This window comes from Blennius ocellaris, assembly GCF_963422515.1.
Source record: "Blennius ocellaris genome assembly, chromosome: 11".
Taxonomy (NCBI): Eukaryota; Metazoa; Chordata; class Actinopteri; order Blenniiformes; family Blenniidae; genus Blennius; species Blennius ocellaris.
In genome coordinates, this window is record NC_137660.1 from 16,544,368 (window position 1) to 16,564,742 (window position 20,375).

General features: G+C 39.4%; 1 protein-coding gene across 1 annotated transcript in view; it reads left to right on the top strand.

The window, feature by feature from the left end:
• Positions 1 to 4,420: 4,420 nt before the first annotated feature.
• The window catches only part of shank3a (SH3 and multiple ankyrin repeat domains 3a), a gene marked incomplete at both ends in the record, with an annotated part of 139,172 nt that continues 123,217 nt past the window's right edge, over positions 4,421 to 20,375 (top strand). The window contains one exon of the mRNA XM_080504868.1: positions 4,421 to 4,765. Coding sequence (XP_080360994.1) covers positions 4,421 to 4,765 — 345 coding nt within the window. The remainder of the gene's footprint in view (positions 4,766 to 20,375) is intronic.

Below are 20,375 nucleotides of genomic sequence, written 5' to 3' on the forward strand. Positions count from 1 at the left end.
TGTCCGTGCTCTGTGAACTTCCCTTTTCTCTTCCACACCTCCTTTCCCTCCACTTTTCTTTTTTTCTTGGCCCAATGACTGTTTCAGCCACATTCTCTCTGACCCTCCCTGCTTCACGCCACCTGAGCCAGCCGTTTACTTTTATCTCTCCCCATCCCTCTGCACTTGCCTCCCCCCTTTTTTTTTTTCTTCTTTCACAGTACCCATGTTTCACAAGGGGTCCGGGTCCAGGTTGCAGTGGATTTCATTGGGTCTCGTGAACGTTATCAACTCGAGCTCACTTTTAAAGCCGAGCGGATGTTTCAGATACTCGCATACGTTGCGCTGGAACCATGCACACACTGCTGTGCATGGTCATGAATTATTCACTTTGTTTTCACTGGACTGGAGCGCAAGAGATGGAGTGAGAGGGGGTGGGGTGAAAGAGATCTGAGGTGCAGAAAGAAGAGGCCGGAGCTGCCAGCTGAGGCTTGGGAGCTCGCCTTCTTGTAATTCCGTTCCACTCTGTTAATGTTCGCAACCAATTGGAGCTGGACTGAAAATTCAGACCACAGTGTTAACCTATAGCTATACTTAAAACTGCACTACAGGTTTAAGATAGCTCTGTTGTCAGGGAAATATTGCAATGGGTGTAAGAGGCCGTGACAAACTGTTGAAGAGGCTGGATTTTCTTTCAACTTTCAACTTTCGTTACAAAATGATGAAAGATATTGTTGAATAATTCAGCCCCTGGTCTATCATATTTTGAGCTATGTCCCATGTATTTCGTTCGGCAGTTGAATCAGAAGCAAGTACTTATATGTTATTGAATCAAAGTTAATAAACAACACTGTAACCTGATGTGAAACTTAGATATATGAGAGTAAAAGCAAGTTACAGTTATTTCATTTCCATCAATCTAGATTCAATATAGAAACAAACAATGGTCACTCAGCTTGCTTTGTATGAAGTAACTGCAGTGATTCTCTTAAAAAATTTTTTTTTTTTTTACCTTTAAACAGCTCTTGAATACCGCACATATTTAGAATTGTCATTTTAAATAACCAAATGATCTTGCACAATGTTTTTTTTTTCCCTCCTTTGCAAGTCTTGATGTAATGGATCAAAATCTGTATCATCACAGCAAACTGAACTGTGAAACTGACCCGATATGTGCTGACAAAGTTCCTCCTGACTCATTATTTTCTTTAACCAAAGAGCCTCTGCTCCATGAAGCCATCGAGCATTTTACTGAAAGGAAAGATGTTAGCTCATTATCTCTGGTTGTTGGTCCCATCATTTCAGTTTGCCTAGAAACTTCACTCTACTCTGAGTTACTCCCATCCTCATACCAGAAGCTCCTGTTGTCTTCCAGTTTGAAATAGTTAAAACAATCAATTTACCATCCAAAACGGTGCATATATTTTTTTTTCTTCTCCAGTTGACCGCTTCTTTTTACCGTAGTTTTATATTTGTGCTTCCGTATTTTATTTTATTGCATATTTTATACATCCAGCAAACCCTTTGTTCTGCCTTTATATGAAAATGTTTAAAGAGCTTCTGAAATTACCTCGTAGAATGGTTTAGACAAGCTGAATTAAAACTTTGATCATTGAACCTGGTTTTCTGCTCTCATTCACCCATCCAGATAACTTATTCCCTGTATGTAGATCGCTTCATGCACTTTTGCCCACGCAGTTTATCCTTGAATGATGCAAGTAGGGGGAAATTCCCACATGGCCCTGCCCTTGCTATCTTGGGGAATCATTATTGCTTATTGGTGAACCATCTGAGGTCTCTTTGCAACATTGCTTGGACTTAATCTGTGATCTGTTGTTGTTTAACATGTAGCCAACTACCGTATACGGGTGTATGCAAATGTCTTTTTGGAGGGTACAGTCTTGTATTCAGGGGACTGATACATGGTACGCTCTATAAATAGCTTAATCTAGTTTCAAACTTGTTGTTGGGAGATTTTTAAATCAGACAACACGAAAAGACAATGCCAAAATTGATAAAAAAACATTTTTTTTGAAAAATGTGTATAATTATAAGAGATAGTGTAAACAATTGTACCTTCCCCAACACCGGACAGGCTGCCATGGTTTGTCTTCAGTACGAATTCCATACTTTTCAGTTTCCGGATTTGGCAGCAAATACATGTTGAATAGGATGATATTTGATACTGGATGACTGCATTCTCTCATTTTCAGTGAGATGACTAAATGTGGCCTAAATTCCTGTTTACATTTTTATGTAACCTTGCAAACGGGTTTGTTTTGAGAGTCTAATCTTTATTAGAATTAGTGTTTACCCCAGCTGAAAGCAAATACATGCCTCTAAATTGGCACTGTCTGCTGTGGTGTTGGGACTCTCCTGTCAGTTAAAGCTCACCACAGTCTTGTTGAGTATAGAAAAGCTGCAGGATTTAATTTTGCATTATTTTCTGCGAGAGCCTCGCTGTAGGAATCTGAGACTTTCGCGATATAATATTTCAGCTGAAACTTTCAATATGCAAAATTGGCCTGAAAATTAAGATAGATATTTAAAAATACAACCAAAAAACTATCTATCTATCTATCCATCTCTCTCTCTCTCTCTCTCTCTCTCTCTCTCTCTCTCTCTCTCTCTCTCTCTCTCTCTCTCTCTCTCTCTCTCTCTATCTATCTATCTATCTATCTATCTATCTATCTATCTATCTATCTATCTATCTATCTATCTATCTAGCTGTGTGGAATAAACATGTTCTCCCTGTGCAATGTGCATCTCCTCACACAAATATCATTATTTGCAGTTAAAGGGTCATTCAAAATTGCAATTAATAACTTAAAAACTTGTTCCAAATGTTTTGTGACATTTTTGCCCACAAGAATCTCACTTGTTGATATTACGCTGAGAAACCAGAAACATTAGGTATTTAGATTTTGATAACTTGCTCCCATAACTATGTCGTGAACATGACAGAATGACTTACTAATCGTGTTGGTTGGCTTATGTGAAAAAAAGATAAAAACCTAAAAAAAAAACCAAAAAAACTGCTTTGGTATGTCTCGATTTACTATACATTTAGACAAAGTCAGTTATTAGCCCTTGATGACTTTAAACTCTCACTTCTTCACAGGACTTGGATGCCAAAACAATAAAAAAGAAACAAAATGGAGATTCCCCATTTGAAAATTACTTTATGTAAAAAAAACAAAAAAAACCAAACCTTATTAACATTTTTTACTTTTTTTTTCTGTGTCACTGTTTACCGGGGAGGCTTTTGATCAGTGAACTCCCTTCCAACAGATAGTGAAGCATGAAGGCCAAATCCTGCCCTGCATTGATTTGAACAAATACAGAGAAACATGCTCTCTCTCTCTCTCTCTCTCTCTCTCTCTCTCTCTCTCTCTCTCTCTCTCTGCTTTATTTTCATGAGAGATTTTCATTGACAAAATGCCTTTCCTACAACCTTACCTCAACTGTAACTTTGAAAACTAAACGTGTCACCCTCACTGTCATCATCATAATATGTGTACAACCTTGGCTTAAACTCATATCTTAACCTACATACAGAAATATCATGGGTTATGATGGCATGAACTCATGGTTCAGAAACCACAAGTGTGTCACAACACACACACACACACACACACACACACACACACACACACACACACACACACACACACACACACACACACACACACACACACACACACTCACACACACACACACTCACACTCTTGCTGTCCTAAAGTTACCCTGGTGTGAAAGCCACCACAGCGCCAGTGACATTCAACATCAACCCAAGAATTCATTTGTCACATTAACCAATAATGGCACTATGAATAAAGTATGAGAACACAGGCACAGGTGATTTCCTTTTATGTGATCATCATTAATATGGATTATTTTGCATAATTTTCCTTATTGTCTTCTGTATGTATCCATGTTGTTGAGACTGTTTTGTTTATTATTATTATTCTCTTGATTATTAACTTAAGTGTGATAACTGATACAGATTAGTGATTCTCCCCCATCCAATGGATGCATTTTCTTCAGCTCAGGTTCATCTGGGGCTTTTATTTTGTTGTTGTGTCAGCCTCGTATTCCTTGTGCACTTATCTTCTTTTTTTGTTTTTGTTTGTTTTTCACACCTATCTCTCTTTAATCTCTTATTCCCCCTCCTTTTTGCCCGTTCCCTCCCTGCCACCCTCCTTCCTTTGCCTCTCTCTCCCTCCCTCTTTTTTTTCTCTCCCAGGCGAGTGATGCATGCTGCAAACGGTGTGTGCGAACAGTGTGAGCAACACTCATCGGTGTATGTGTGTGCCTGTGTGTGAAGGAGCGAGTGCGTGCGTGCGTGTGTTTGTGTGTGCGCGTATGCGTGCGCGTGAGTGTGTGTGTGTGTGTGTGTGTGTGCAAGAGAGAGACATAGACCGAGCCCCTAACACGGAGCATGCCTCTGCGTCCGGCAGCCAGCAAACATGAGCCACCCAGCCCTCCACGGCAGGACCAGCAGCAGCAGCAGCAGCAGCAGCAGCAACAGCAGCAGCAGCAGCAGCAGCGCACACACACTCACACACACACATTCACACACCCTCACACACGCACAGCGAACGGCAGCCAGGGGGCCAGCACTGACAGCGGCAGCTCCCGGGAAGAGGACAGCGGTGTTGCCGTTCCTCACGGCGTTGCAGCTTTCCGTCCCGGCGCAGAGTGGAACAGTGCAAGGGCACACATGGAGGAGCCGACAGGCAACACGGTGGTCATCCGCATTGGGATCCCAGACCTACAACAGACGGTAAGAGCACGTTCCTGGAGCCACTGCTGGAGACAAGAGTAGAGAAGAGAGGGAAGCTCCCCCCCCCCCCCCCCCCCCCCTTCTCCTCTGACTGGATGCTTTCCACCTCTCTGCTCTCAGCTTTGCAGATTGTTTTATTTCTTTTGAACTGATCCATTTCCTTTCCTTTTGTCTTTCCCTGCCGCCCTCTCTCCCATTCAGCACTTCTCTTTCTCATTTCCCTCTTTTTTTTTTGCCTTTTTGGCATGCACAGGTTTTTGTCTGTATTCGCTTGCTGGCTTGCTGAGGTTCCTCTCCACCATTCCACCCTCTGCTTTCCCACTGATGTCTCGCTAATAAATCTGCCTCTTCATTAACTGGGCTTCAGCTGACTTTGACAACTGGCCACTTAGGGTGAGAGCAGGAGAGGGAGGGAAGGGAGAATAAGAAAAAAGGGCTTCAGGGAGGTATTAGACAAGGCATAGTGAAATGGATAACTTAAAAGTAGTATATTTTGATAGTTATACCTGAACTGTGAAACTTCACCTTGATCTGTATTTGGTTTCTCCATCTCCCCCCCCCCCAAAAAAAATGACAGGTCCAAACCTTCATTTATTTCAGCAAAAGCAGTCATTTCTCTAATAATGTAACCTATGCCTATTGTAATAATGGCAGTAATTTATTATATTATGATGATTCATGTATACTGTGAGCTTTGGCCATCTCTTCCCAAAATCGTGACCAAGAAAATGTGCTTGGTGCAGGAGGTGATATGGAAGCGGGCATACATCCACATCCTAAATGATTTCAAATCATACATCTCAACAGTGCAGTTTTCTTGATGCATACACATTTGGGCTGCTCAACAGCAGCCATTCCTAATTGAATTGTTTTGTTGCACTCTATGAGTACTTCATTTCTCATTTAAATGTCCTTTCGAAGTCACATCTTAAAATGGTGGTGAACAGAAACTGACTGGACTGCACACAAATGCAGAGATGACAAAATGCTCTCCTTATTGGCTGTAGAATCAAACAAAGTACCCAGTTCCACATATCCTGGCCCCCATGTTTTCTATCTGGCACTGGCGCTCTCCCTCTTTCCCTCCATGTGAGTGTTGCACATATGATCTCCCCATTACTTAGATACCATGTGGCATGTACCACAGCATCCTCTGTTACTGTCACATTGCTCAAGAGTTCTATTAAGCAGAATTATTATTAAACCATTGTAGATAGTTGCCGCATGATTAAGCTCGGTGAGTAAGTTAGCTTTTTGATGGATGTTTAGTTTTACCGCTGTGGTGTATTCTTTATCCAGACATTGATGGAAAAGGCAAGAGGCTGATTGTTGTTGTAGACTACCTCATTGTGTTTTGGCTGAAATGACCCATTGTGTCTTAGTGAGGCTCAGACACGACATGCCAGGAATAAAGACAGGAAATAAAAGGAGGGCAGTTGAAAAGAAAGCAACGAATTCCCAAAGGTGCTGCAGAACAAAACCCAAAACGTTTTTCAGTGGAGCAGCAACACACTCACAGGCATTCGGGCATGCACAAATGTGCCACTTACACACATAGACGTGCGCCATTTAATTTCACACTTACACACAGATACGAGCGTACCCGGGCACGCTTCCAGGTACGTGTCGTGCACACAAACATGAACCATTGCTCATAAATCCTAATCCCATTTTCAAGACGACTTAACGTAATTGTCTTATGTAATGTAAAGATGCTCAGCAGATTATTAGTTTCACTTTCAAGGAGTCGGTCATCAACTTAATCTTTGTGTGAGAACAAAAAGCCAAGACTCCATATGGCATGACAACAGTGATAGACGGAGGGACAAACAGACCAAGTGTCGGAAAGTCTGAGAGACAAACATTGAAGCAGATGACAGATGGGCAGATTCTGACAGTTTGAATCTTTTCTGCAGCACTCAGGAGTGACTTGTGTGTGCTCAGAGTTGAGCAGCAGATTACACTAGAATAGTCTGCCTGAAGTAGGATTACACGTCTCCTGCTGTGTCTCAAGCCTGGATCACGACAATGAGGTACCATGCGACGAGCACACCAAGCAACACTTCCTCTTTTCAAAAGTAGGGAGGTGCGAGACCCCCTGTGTGGCAAAGCCAAAGCATACATTAACCAAATCTCACCCTATATTTTTCAATCTCGCCCCTTTTATGTTAAATATTTAATAACTTTGCTGTATAATTAGTATTATGTGTATGTATCATGCTTGCCTTCACTTTTGGATGTGGGCTGCTGTAATTAATCAACTTTAAGGGGGCATCACAAGTGCCTGAATTAATGTGTTGTTTCCAAAGTTACAATAGGAATGCCTACATGTTTTTTAAGATGTGCCCTTTGCTTGGCAAACATTTTTCTTCCTCCTGATACTTTAGATGTTGCCTTATTTCAAGGACCCATCTTACTCATGGATGGTTCGTTTCATTCAAACTGCTTCATGTGACCTAATGATGGAAGGCCCAAGTAAAGTTCAAGGCCAGTCTCAATGTTAATTGTCGTAAGTTGTGACCACAGCAAATACTTTCAATGAATAAACGTGCACTGGAGATCGGGTACTACCGATCATATTTTGTAGCCGGAACTATACAATACAAAGATTTAAGACTTTACAATCTGAGTGTCTCTGGCTTCCTGTCATTAATTAGGTCCGTGGATCTTGTGATCAAAGATTTAATCTTCTGCTCTGCCTGTTTATGTGCAAAAGTGTCTTTGAGCGAGATGGTGAATCATAAGTTCCTCACAACGGAACACCTTGCATGGTGCTGTCCCCATTGATGTGTGAACGTGAGTGTGGATGTGTGAATATGACCGTGTGAACCGCTTTGAGAATGTGACAACAAACAAACAAACCAGAAAAAAAAAAATACACATTTGTTATGTAAGCTGTTTGGTACTCCTTGAAAAATTTACCATTTGTGCTCTATTTTGGTTTATCAGTTCATCAGCGGCTAAGATGTTAGGAGCACGCTTAATAATGTCAATGTTTATGAATTCATTTTCTGAAGGCGGTTTCCTCTGTAACAAAATCTTAATTAAGTTAATTTACAAATGTCGGCCATCCACATCTCAGGTTTGTGTCGCTGTTGAGGGATGGTTTCTGCTTGAATATGCAAATATTTCACATGTGTTTTTGGGATGTGCAAACATTCGCTCGCTTTTTAAGCACTTTCAGCTTATTGGTCTTTTAACTATCATATTCTGGTTAATTTTTGGCCAACTTATAAATGGTGAGATCTTATTTGATTACCCTTGAATCCCATTGTTTCTACTAAACTGTTTTTTGTGTTAAATCACCATAAAAATACTAATATCTATTGCTTTTGTAGCTTTTGTAGCCTATCTGACACCACACCCCACATATTTTGTTACTTAACCACTGTCCACTTTGCTTCTTTGCTCATAGGGCTTTATACTTTAGCTTCAGTGTTGCTGCAGTCCTCTCATTAATGTCATGTCAAGTTTTGAAACGTGAGCATTTAACTGCTTATGACAGTGAAGGCTGCTGCGTTCGAGTCTGCAAATTTATTTGGTCATACTGCAGTGACTCATTCTGCTTAGACACCTGTTTGGGCGAGTCTGTTATCATTGTTCCGCATCTTTCTTTCTTCTTATTAAAAAAAAAAAGAAGAAACAAAACATTCTTTGAGCATCTTCTCATTGGAACCAGTATCACATCTCCTGTCCTCAGAAACTTCACTTGTTATTCAGGCGGAACCTCATCTTTTTGCCTAATATAACATTAGATGCTAGAGGATCAAGAGTGAAACAGTGTTCCTCACCTGTCGTACTCTTAATGACTGCACTGTTATGTTCCCTCTAAGTAAAGGCACTTTCTTTAATAGGTGTCTAAAAGTGAAATTTCTTTTGAAATCCACTGAAGAAAGTGAATATTGATAGATAGATAGATTGATAGAGTTTCTTTGCCAATTAAAAACAAATAAATACAAAATAAACACAACCACGGTACTGATCACACTGGTTCACAACATGTTGCTAAATGCAGCAGTAACTAAGCCCTTTTCTTTGATTTTGAGCGGACTCCAGAACAGCCAGCTCCGGGTGAATATCCATTAAAGGCAAAGATGATGTAGTTGGGAGACACTGCAGTCAAACTTATTCCAACATTTAGCAGCAACCGAGCAGCAGCATAGTTTTTTTTTTTTTATGTATTTTTTTCTTGCTACTTTACAGGTATAACTCCAATATCTTCGCGACTCTTAGATAAACTTCTGGTTTCTACCCCTCAGGAAATTATTACTCTGTAACTCCAAAATACTGCATCATATTCAGCAGCTAGTTTTCAGTGTTTATCTGCTTATTTTTTGGTGCCGAGTAGGTGTTACATGGAGAATTTATTGATTTTATGTTATTGATTTATTATTTTTTTTAGTTTAAATTGCTGGCAGTTTGAGTTGAATGTGTGAAAAGAACCAAAGTGGCAAATTGGAGAAAGTCTACTCTTCAAATGTCATGTCAGCAGTCAAAGCTACTAACAAAATTACATTTTTTTTTTGTATTTGACTGCCCAGCTTTAAAACTTTGAACATGCTGGTATTGTTGTGGACTGTGAATTATATATATTAGAACAATCCAACAATCCGATCATTATTGTAGTGGCCGGGTTCTTAATTTATCAGATTCTCAGGTTATTTGCAATATACAAAATAGGGAAAATTACTGTAAATTATTTTTACCTGAGAATCGTGACCACTATCCCGGCACCATCCAGTACTTCTGCTACTGTAGTAATGACATTTTTTCCACTGTGGCAATATGCAATGTGGGGTTATATCTACTATATATCCGGCCACTACTGTTCACAGCGTATTTCTGGTGGGTTCTTTCAAGGTTTTGTTTTTAGTGTACTGCAGGTACCATGGCTCTGGAGATTGTTCTTTTCAGTTCAAGCTATATATTGATGTTGCATGGGCCTCTCTTTGTATTTCAGTAGTCCACATTGTTAACACTTTGCTCAGTGATGGACGTCTCATCATTCTAAGTTGTCGTGTCTTTTACCAGATCGCGCCACAGCCTCCAGCCTGTACTACACCAATCACTACCTGGCTGAAATGCTCTTTCTCAATTTTAGAATTCCTAAGTTGTACATTTTAACATAACAATTCATTATTTTTAGTTTTTGAATACTGAAGTTATTTTGCTGATGTTAAAAAAATGTGTTTTTCTGATGTTGGTCATTGTCCACCCTGCTTCAGGAAATGGTAATCTGGAGCAGTTTTTAATCAACAGTCATGTTTTCAGAATTAGAGTAAATTAACTTGAATTTTTTGCTTTCTGAAAGCTATTGATGCCTTGGTTTTATAGTCATACAAGGCAGCCTCGACATGATGGTGAAATATAATCTCAGCAGATATAGAAAAAAACAAGTTGGGCTTAATAAAAGTAGCTTTGTTTTATTCTAATAATTACTTCTTCATCACAAAAGTAGAGTTAAAGTCAGCAGCCCAAATGAATCACAAAGCAAATTCAGTATTCCACTCTATTGCCTCTCGTAGTCCCAGTAGAAGAAACATCTCAACATTGATTTGAGGATTCGGTGAGCAGCTTGTGAAGTCAAATCTCCATGTTTGACCTGCTGTTGAGGAGATGAGGAAGGAACCGGGAGGGTTGAGAAACTGTAGGAAGTGGAAATCTGTTCTTTGAGTCTCAATATCTTCAGGCTCACTCAGAAGTCTTTGTGAGATGCAGTGAAGGGGATCACATTTTATTTCTATGTGTGATATTGTATTCTACTTGGATTTTGTGCAGAATTTAACCTAACATTTATCAACTATGACCCCCCCCACAACATTCTGTATAATCACATTATCAGATCTAAATAAAAACCCCTCCAGGTTGTTGAAGAGCAAATTGATAGTCATACATCAGATGACCTGGCTTCCTCAGGCTTGTGAGCTTAACCGAGATGAAATAGATTGGTATACAATAGACCTCAGAATGAAAAAAACAAAACAAGTAAACATACAATATACACCAGAAATGAGAGCAGCTTCAAAACTGTTGGAACTGTGAAGTCAGTTGAGAGTATGGTAAGAATGTGTACATCTGTTGTTTGTTCAGACTTTTAATTTGTTTAGTATAGAATTATAGGTGTTTTGGTTTGCTTGATACATTTTGGCATTGTAGTGTAGAAAGAAGTACAATTAGTACTGTGTGTAATATGACTGAAAACCATGGCAGAATTTGGACCTCTTTGGATATCTCCCTCTATTGCTTATGTCATTCTGTATTCATCTTATTGTCTTTTGCAATTCTTGTGTTGATAGATATCTTTTTTTTTTTTTTATCACAGCCTCTTTCTCTTTGCATCCTCCTGTCTTCTGTTCTTTCTTTCTTTCTGTTTATTCTGCCTTTTATCCACACTTCATATCTTCAACTCCCTGCTGTCTTTAGTCTTTCACGCGAGAGTGGTTTGACAGTTTCTCTAAATACACACAGACTGACATATGCAATGTTATATCAGTGGTAGCTGGACATCCCTCTGGAAAGCCTCTCATGTCCTCATGCCGCTATTTTTGGTTTCATTCGCAGTGGCGGTGGAGGCGCACGACGTGGCTAGCATATCCCTACCTCCATCTGGCCACAACAGCCATCAAGGGACAGAGAAAAAAGAGAGAAAGAATTCTGACCCTGTATAACACCCATTCCCCTCATTTTCATCTTTTTCCTCATTCCTCCCTCTTTCCCTGTTGCTGCCCTCCATCTGCTCACAAGGTCCTGACCAATGATAAAGACGAGAGAAAGAGAGGATAAGATACGTGCAGCCATGGTGTATACCTCACAACATTTATTTTTAATGATTACAAGCACAGTTGTTCAAGGACCAATTTTGAACTTTCCTTCTTGTTTACAGCCCTAATTACAAAACGGTTAGGACAATGTTCTAGATGTGATTATAAACACGATGCGGTGATTTGCAATTCCGATTACTACATATTTTAGACGCCGTACAACACAGACAACGTACCAGATATTGAAAGTAGGTAATGTCATCAGTTCATTAAAGAAAACCCCCAAAAAGAGAAGTGGAAAGAGTTCCTGCAATTGAAAAAACTGTTAAATGAAATCCGAGCAGTGGTTGAATCGATCCTACCATTTATTGTATATAGTATAAGAAAATCATTCGAACAATTTTAAGTCTTTGAGCATAAGGGCCAAGAAGTCAATATTGGATGCTGATGATCCTTTGGCTCTCAGGTGGCACTGCTTTAAAACCCACCGCAAGGGCCTCAGGGACACGAGGACAGAATCCATGAATTCAAGTTAAAGCCGTATCATGCTAAAAAGGAAGAGGCATGTAAACTTGATACAAAAACCACAATCTTTGCTGTACTAAACTTTACTTACACTGTCTGAAATAGGTGGAGTGGCTGTCGCTCGCATAGTGAGACGTTCAGTGGTTCAAATTCAGGGTTTGCATGTTCCCCCTGTGCATGTGTATTTTTTTTTTTCTCTCACAGTCTGAAAAGATATCTTGGAGACGTTTATTCGATTGTTTGACTGTCAGTATTTCTGTTTGGCCTGTAATGAACTGGTGTCCTGCTTTCGCCCATTGTCAGTTGGGATTTGCTCCATCATCCCGCAATCCTGAACTGGATAAGGCGGTACAGACAATAGATGAATTACTGGTTGGATGGATGGATGGATGGATGGATGGATAGATGGATGGATTGATGCATAGATGAAATTCTCGTGGGAACAATTCATCCATGCATCCCAAGAACTAAGCAGGAAGTGAACCGTTCAACTTATCAGCACACTGTTCAGAAACTAGTATCTCTGATGGCATGGGGTTGCATTGGCACCTATTTTTACACATCCTGTCAGGCCCGGGGCTTTTATGTGACTTTCACATCATTGCATTCTGTTTTTATTTACATTTGCAAACAATCCCAGCCTTTTTTTTGAATTGGGTTTATGTTGGTTTATCTTTTAAATCTATAACCTAGTATTTCTTTCGTGCAGCTGTCCGCTGCTTTTTGCACGGCAGTGGAGAAAGAGACATTGTGACTCTGATGCAACATGAAAGTAAATGCTGTAACATGAGAACAGATGCGCCGTAGTTTTGGAACAGAGAATTTGGGAACTCATAAAACAAGTGAAGTAGCTATCACTCAAAAAGCCTCGAAATAATTCAGGCCATCCGACGGCGTCTTCGTGGAAAACGACAATATAGGGATGCAGTCTAAACTATTGATTTTGTATTTAATTCTCTTTAATGTCAAGAAACTGAGGATTCACTCTGTGCTGTGAGCATCTTCTGCTTTTCCCCACAAACAAAATCGATGCCATCAAAGTCTGGGTCAGCCACGTCTTCTCTCTGCTGCTGCTCTGTGGTCAAGACCCCTTCATTTAACCACTTGAAAAGGCACAACTGCCAAACAAAACCCCTTTGTTAACTTATTTAGATGTTAAAGCTGCCAGCTAAATAAGTTTTTTTCATTACTTGCGGTGATCTGTCTTCAACATAGGACGTAGTCCTCTTTACTCCCCGTTTCTTTCTTTCACTAAACCTTTACATCTTCCAACCCTTTTTGTGAATTGTATTTAAGAAGGGTTGATTTGATTTCAAGTGATATACAGCAATGTAAATATTGTTATCAAAATAGCAAGCCAGGATTTTCAAGTCATCGTTCAGAGAAAGTCATAATCTACAGTGACAACACATATTTGGTTTGTGCTTGTTTGATTATAAATGGCTCAGTTTGACCTGTTGAAAAGTCTTTAAAAATAGTGATGTCATACATTTTCCATCACACTGGTTCTAACAGATCTTTTTCTTGCAGATCACCTGATCTTTTTTAGTCCTTAGTATTTTCTTGTTCTAATGACATGTTAGCTTCAACGCAGTAATTGCGAATTCTCATTCAATTCTGTGGTTTATTGGTTTATTTGTTCATTAACCTTTTGCTTGAGCTCAGTTAATGTCGTTATTCATTTTGTTCTTCCCTCTCTGTTAATTCTTTTCTTCTTCAGTGTTGAAGATGTCTTTGTTTTTTGTTTTTTTCCATCTTTCTCTGAGTCTAGCCTGAGAGATGCCTGGGAATATATGGAGACATTAATATTGGCTGAGTCAAACTGTCCTTCTTTCACAGGTCTGGTCCAGATATTAATTGTATTTGCTCAGGGAGAATACCGCTCTCCACTGCAATATTGTAAGCTATGATCATAAAGGGGACAGTGGATTTTAATATATGGATTCTTTTTCTAGCTGGTGGCTGGTGTGCCACTTTGCCATGAGACAAAACAGTCTATTTATGGAGTCTTTTATGAGACTGTCTACAGTTCAGGTGAAATAGTATATGTACAGTAGCAAGTGCTCTTGAGATTCTCTGAAGACAATCCTTGAAGCCAACACAGGAATGCTTTCCACTCCCTTGCCAATGGGGAGAAAAAAAAAGCATCCCTTGGCAATATAGACACTTAGTATAAGCAGCACTACAGAAGTACTCCGCTTCATTCCTCTTCCAGCAGGGGAGATCAGGCACTTCTGTTTTATATGAGGTGAAATGAATTTCTCAGCAACTGAATCTTTGTTTTCTGGCTCTTTCTCTCACACTCTGGTCCACAGTGACAACAATTTACTTTTGACTGCCGTTACATGTTCACAACAAACTATGATGAAGAACTAGCAAATCACACATGTTTCAGTAGAAGAATTCACATTAATGATGTTAAAACATTAAGTCATTTCGACTTCAACCGTTTCTATTCAAAGGCATCGCATCATAATATTTAAGCACAGTTCTTGATATTGTCTCGAGCTTCCCACATCACTTGGTTTGATCACATGGTTACACATTGTGCATTCATGTTATAATTATTTCCATGTCATAGAATAGCTTGATAAGCCACACTGGAGCTTTTAGAGAAAACTGAAGGGTTAATGGAACTTTTACGAAATGGGAATGTATTATTAGCATATTCACTTCTCATCTATTTTGAGACTGTACTTCTGTAGCTTTCCATAATCCATTAAAAAAATGATTTAATTATGTACTATATACAGCGGTTAATTGTTCAACGACCAGCAGTTGTACTGTGACCTGACAGTATGCAAATACTTGGACAAAACTTTTAAACTTTGAATTCTAAACCTTATAATGGTTGCATAGACGTGCAGTATTTAGCACTCTCATAGTGAGAGGGTTGTGGGTTTGAATCCAGTCAGGGCCTATCATTGGTGGTGGGGGGGGGGGGGGTCTTATTCTTGCTTTGTTTTCTCTGGGTAATCCCACATCCTCCCACAGTCTAAGTTTCTACATTTCTATGGGAAAATTAAATGAAAAGGTTTTTTGATGGCAGCTATTAAAATTTTAATCTTGGGAGAAAAATCGAAAAACATTGATATGAAATGGAAAAACAGAAAATGTATAGTAGCTGTCATTCAATTTACTGTTTTTACTTTTTTTCTGTAATAAATAAAAAAGAGGGGTAACATTAAACTAAACAAACTACAAAGGCACTATATTTCAGGATGACTGTCTCTTTTTTATATATGTGTGTGTGTGTGTGTGTGTGTGTGTGTGTGTGTGTGTGTGTGTGTGTGTGTGTGTGTGTGTGTGTGTGTGTGTGTGTGTGTGTGTGTGTGTGTGTGTGTGTGTGTGTGTGTGTGTGTGTGTGTGTGTGTGTGTGTGTGTGTGTGTGTGTGTGTGTGTGTGTGTGTCGTGACTTTGTGCCACAAGGCTGAAAATGACACTGCAGCTCAATATTCTGAGTTTTAGCGTGATGATGCAGTGGGATGAATTCAAAATGTTTACCAAGCTGCAAAAATGCTGCATAAACCTGGCGCTGTCATCAGCTGCAAGGCAGACATAGTTTATACTAATTCAAGCAACCCTGCAGCTCTGCAGTAAATCTTACTGGAATTATGTCAGTTAGGGTTTGTTTAATGTTATCGATGCAACTGGAATGGAGCAAAGTATTTCTCTTTTCAGAATGGTCATACAGTCTCTTTTGCAACTTCTACTAGATATCCTATGTAATATACAGTGTGCATCCAGATTATATCTGGATTAAATGTACTCTGTGTGCCATTTTGAATATTTGCACTCTGTATTTAATACTGACCAGAGCTTTGACATACAAAACAATACACCAATGTTGCACATGCTGATTTTCCACATCATCAGTCCCTCCTATTAAATAACCACAACACATTTTCAGAAAGCCAATGCCATAATGTGAAATATGTTTGAGTGATTCTTTTGAAATATGTCAAACCCAGGCCTGATGGTAAAGTCAGAAAGTAAGGTTTGAAATTCAAGTCTCAACCATTAATTTTTCATAATATATATGTAGATTTTGTGAAGTGGCAAGGTGAAGGGTCCATTTATAACATTCTTTCATAGAATAATGTCCCCTGGCTTTTTTTTGTTGTTTTACACTTTTGACTTCCATATTAACAGTCCATTTGAAAAAAAAAAACAAATGATGAGTGTGACCTTTGAGTCTTTCACTGTTTTAAATCAGTGACTCACTCAATTATCCAGTGTGGGTTAGACGGAGCGTTGACCCCTGAGTGTGGCCATGCACAGTCAGAGAACATGTTTCTGCACTCTGCAACTAATGCATCACCTCTTAGCTCAAGGCCGAAATCAGAATTTAATGAAATTAACTACAGTTCTTTCAATCTTCGGTGCCAAACTAAACAAGTCATGGCCAGGGTGACGCTGGTAACCCGACGAAGAGACGTGTCAGAGCCGTGGAAGTGGCAGCAGGGTTGCATAGAGTAGTCTGACCTGGGAAAAGCAAGTCCTTCTTGTCCCACTGGACTGGTCGTGTCGGACAGGAACAGCCACAGTGGCCGCAGTGGACAGTGCCAACACCGTGCTCGTTGCAGTCACAGGAAGTGGAAGAAGATGCATGTTCGTCTCTTATTGTAGATTAACAGACGACGCTGTTGTAATGAAGCCTCTCATTCACACAAACTTCATAGGAATCCCAATGAACGCAACTTTCTTGAGAAATACAAAATGCTCAACAGAACTGGCTTCATCACCTCACATTTACAAAAAACACCCACAGTGGGGTGCCACTGACTCATGGAAATGAGTGCCCTTCAAATTGATCCATGAGAATCAGCCACCCTCTGACACGGGCTGAAAGACATCAGGTGTGCCAGGCATGTGAAAATGAAAAATCTTTAGCAACTGGTTGAGCTGTCTGAGCTCTGAGGTAAGCCATTACCAGTGATGTGGCTGTCATGGGGGAAAGACAGGATGGCAGTAACATGAATCAAAAAGCTTAAATTCAATGGAAATCACACACATTTTGCTGGCAGGTGATGCATCTATATCATGACGTGTGCTCAGACTTCAATTCAGAATATGAAATTAGCCCCTGTGCCAAACACCATGTTGTTATTAAAGAAATAACATTGCTTGGACGACAGTGGACAGATGCGCCACAGTTTGACAATGTTGTAGCCTGTTATTTGATCGTAATATTGTCCCAAAAAAGATCAAATTGTTTTTAAAATCAAGAGAAATATGTGACAGAGTTACACTTTTTGAATGTTTTTTTTTTGTATATAAAAGTTCAAGAAAAAGTGAAAGAATAAAAAAAAGTTTTATCAATGTGACATTTTAAGTGATCTGTGGCATTGTTGAAATAACAGCCCGACATGGTGAGAGGTGTGTGTGCTCTACTCAACAATTGATGGAAAGAAATTGGTGCCAAAAAACATTTAACTAGGGAGCCCTCTTGGACTGTTTCAGCATGTTTCCCTGGCAACCAGTGAGGGTGCGCTGCTCCTTGGCACACCTCGAAAGTAACTGGCTGATGACATGCAAATTTAAGAAAACCAAATTTAGAAGGGGGAGGGGAAAAGAAAAAAGGTTGGGAGGCAGCGTGAATTCATCCCCTGAAAATGCAGCGTTTCCCCCCATAAAAATCATTATATAATGTGTTCTCTGAGTTTCGATTTGTTTTCAGACTGCAGGCAGCTTTGTGCTGTGTAATAGGATTGTGAAGATGCAGGATGTCCTGTTTCTGTGGAGGATGCTGCAAAACGTAGAGTAGATTTGAAATGCAGTGTGCGTCGGAGTCCTTGAAGTGGACAGAAAGTTTGGTATAAACACAGAAGCAGAGAAATGCACGCAGGAAGAGTTCTGCTTCAAAGCAGCGTTGCATGTTTTTTGGTGTGTCGTATATATTTCATCTTTCCATTATTTGAACGTGGCAGAGCGGTGGCGGAGGCAGCGCACCTGACTCTCATCAGGTGCTAATTACCTCTCTGCCCAGTAAAGGAGGAGCCGCCCGGCCATGAGGTGACAGGCCGAGGAACGTGCAGCAGTGCACGTCGCTGTGTGATTTGAGTTGGTGATTTATGTTAATTACAGAAGAAATCATGGTAATCTAGCTCCATGTCCCTCTGTGTGCACCCCCAGGCGGCAAACATGACTGTCACACTTAAGTTTTTGTTTTGTTTGTTTTGTTTTGTTTTTTCTTCTTTATTGATGTTTATGTTGTGTGTTTTGGAAGTTCAAGTCACATACACTGATTTTCTAAACAATGTCTGAAGGGCTTGCACTTTCTTGAAGTTGACCAATTTTTTTCTGATGAGTCAAACCAAAGTATCTTTTATATCTAGTGTTTTTTTGTTGTTGTTTTTTTGTTTTATTTGTATGTGAATCGCTAAAGTGATGTTGACTTGTGCGCAACACAGTTTTTTCAGAGATTACTGTATTTGCGGTACAAAATATGTTAAATGCTTGAATTTGAAGGGACCACTAGTTTCCAGAGTCTACAGTCCGTGATTGCTTTAGAAATTCAGATGCAGGGTTATTTGTCGAGGCAACATGTTCCCGAGTTTCAATTTTAAAGCTTCTTAGTTCATTTTTTTTCCTAAAATGCACATTTATCTTCTCCTCAAACTCTCCACAACCCATTAGTCTCCTATTGACACATCCTTTCATTCCGCATGTGAACTCTCTCGTATTCACCCCTTTTCTTCTGGAATTCAAATCATCATGAAAGCATTTTGAAATTAAGGTGGAAAAAAAAGCAACAATCATCGCCTCAAAGTTTATAGTAAGTGCATGAAGGATAACTGGTGTTTCTTTAAAGGTAACTCATTATCACACTAAATGTGATTTGACTGGCCTTGAGAACCTCATGTGTTGTTTGGGTCTTTATAATTTTTAATAATGGCATTATGCTTTGTGGCTAAAATGTTTGTGCAGTCATTTTTAGTTTGGTTAGATGCTGACAAAAAGCATCTTATCTGTTTACACTTGAAGACGTAGGTAATATTACAATGCTCCCAAACTCCAAGTTCAGTAAAATGCAAATAAACACATTTTGTATGATCAAACTATTAAATAAAATGTCTCAAGTTTCTAAAAACATAAGCAATTGTGTGAAACTTGCATTAGCATGCAGTGACAAAAATTTCATTTTCGATTTTTTATTTTTTTTGTCAGGTCCCATTGCAGTTCGGTTTAAAATAGATCTACTTTTTCTTTTTTGGGTATTTCTTTGTGCTGCTTGATGTGTGCTGTGGGTCATTGTGCTGCTGAGAGGCTCAAGAACGTCGCCTCACACATCCCTCTCTAAGATATCTTGGAAATCCTGAGACTTTATGATTCCTTTTATATTCTCACTGCCTCTGGGTTCAGAAGCAGAAACACATGATGGATCTTCTTCCATGTGTTACAGTTTACTGGATCTATTGTTCACCATCTACACTCATTATTCCGCACAACAAACAAACTGATTGGTGCCACAATTCCGAGGTCAATAGCATTGCACTGCCCATAAATCAATTATCTAATGAAGTCTTGTGGTGTGTTCATGAGTGCATGGCAAGTGACAAAGTAGACCTTCGAAATCCATCAAAATCCATTCCAAGTTTCAAATGTTTCAATTTCTCGGTGGAAAGATCAAAAAATAATACATTTGATTTCATTATCGCGGCAGCATTTGTGCATCATTTCCATTTCATTTTTAAGTAAACCTTTTATCAGTTCAAATGATTACAGCTTATTTGTATTCACGTGGCATACATATCATTTCTATGTTTGTGTGTTTCACACTGTTACAATCATCATTTCATGTGTGGGTGATGATATTGTTATTAATCTTTAGTCGGACTGCCTTATGGAACATTGTCGGGTAAATGCTTTCAGTGTGAAAGTAGTACAATTTCAGTTTCCCTGCAGTATGTACTGTTGATGCTACATTTGTATTCTCTGTGAAAATCTTTTTTCTAATATCAGTCCAATATTATAACAATTGCCTTTTTTTTCTTTGAGTAACTTTAGACATTTGGATAAATGTTGTGATTATTCAAGATTGGATCATTTCCAAGTATTTCCATCTATAATAATGACAATAGTCAGGAATTAGGGGACCATTATTTCTCGCCAACACGGTAAAGTTTGCCTGCACATGACTGACAGGTGGAGTTCAAGCTCTTAAGAGATTAAGATACACATATCAGCAGGCTGTGCAATTTTTAACAGGGTAACCTTGGCTATACGGTCACCTTTTCATCATTTTTTTTGTGGCGTTGCAGCAATTTTTGCTGTCTTTGTAGATAATAAGTTAATTGTCTCCACATTAGGTACCACAGCTC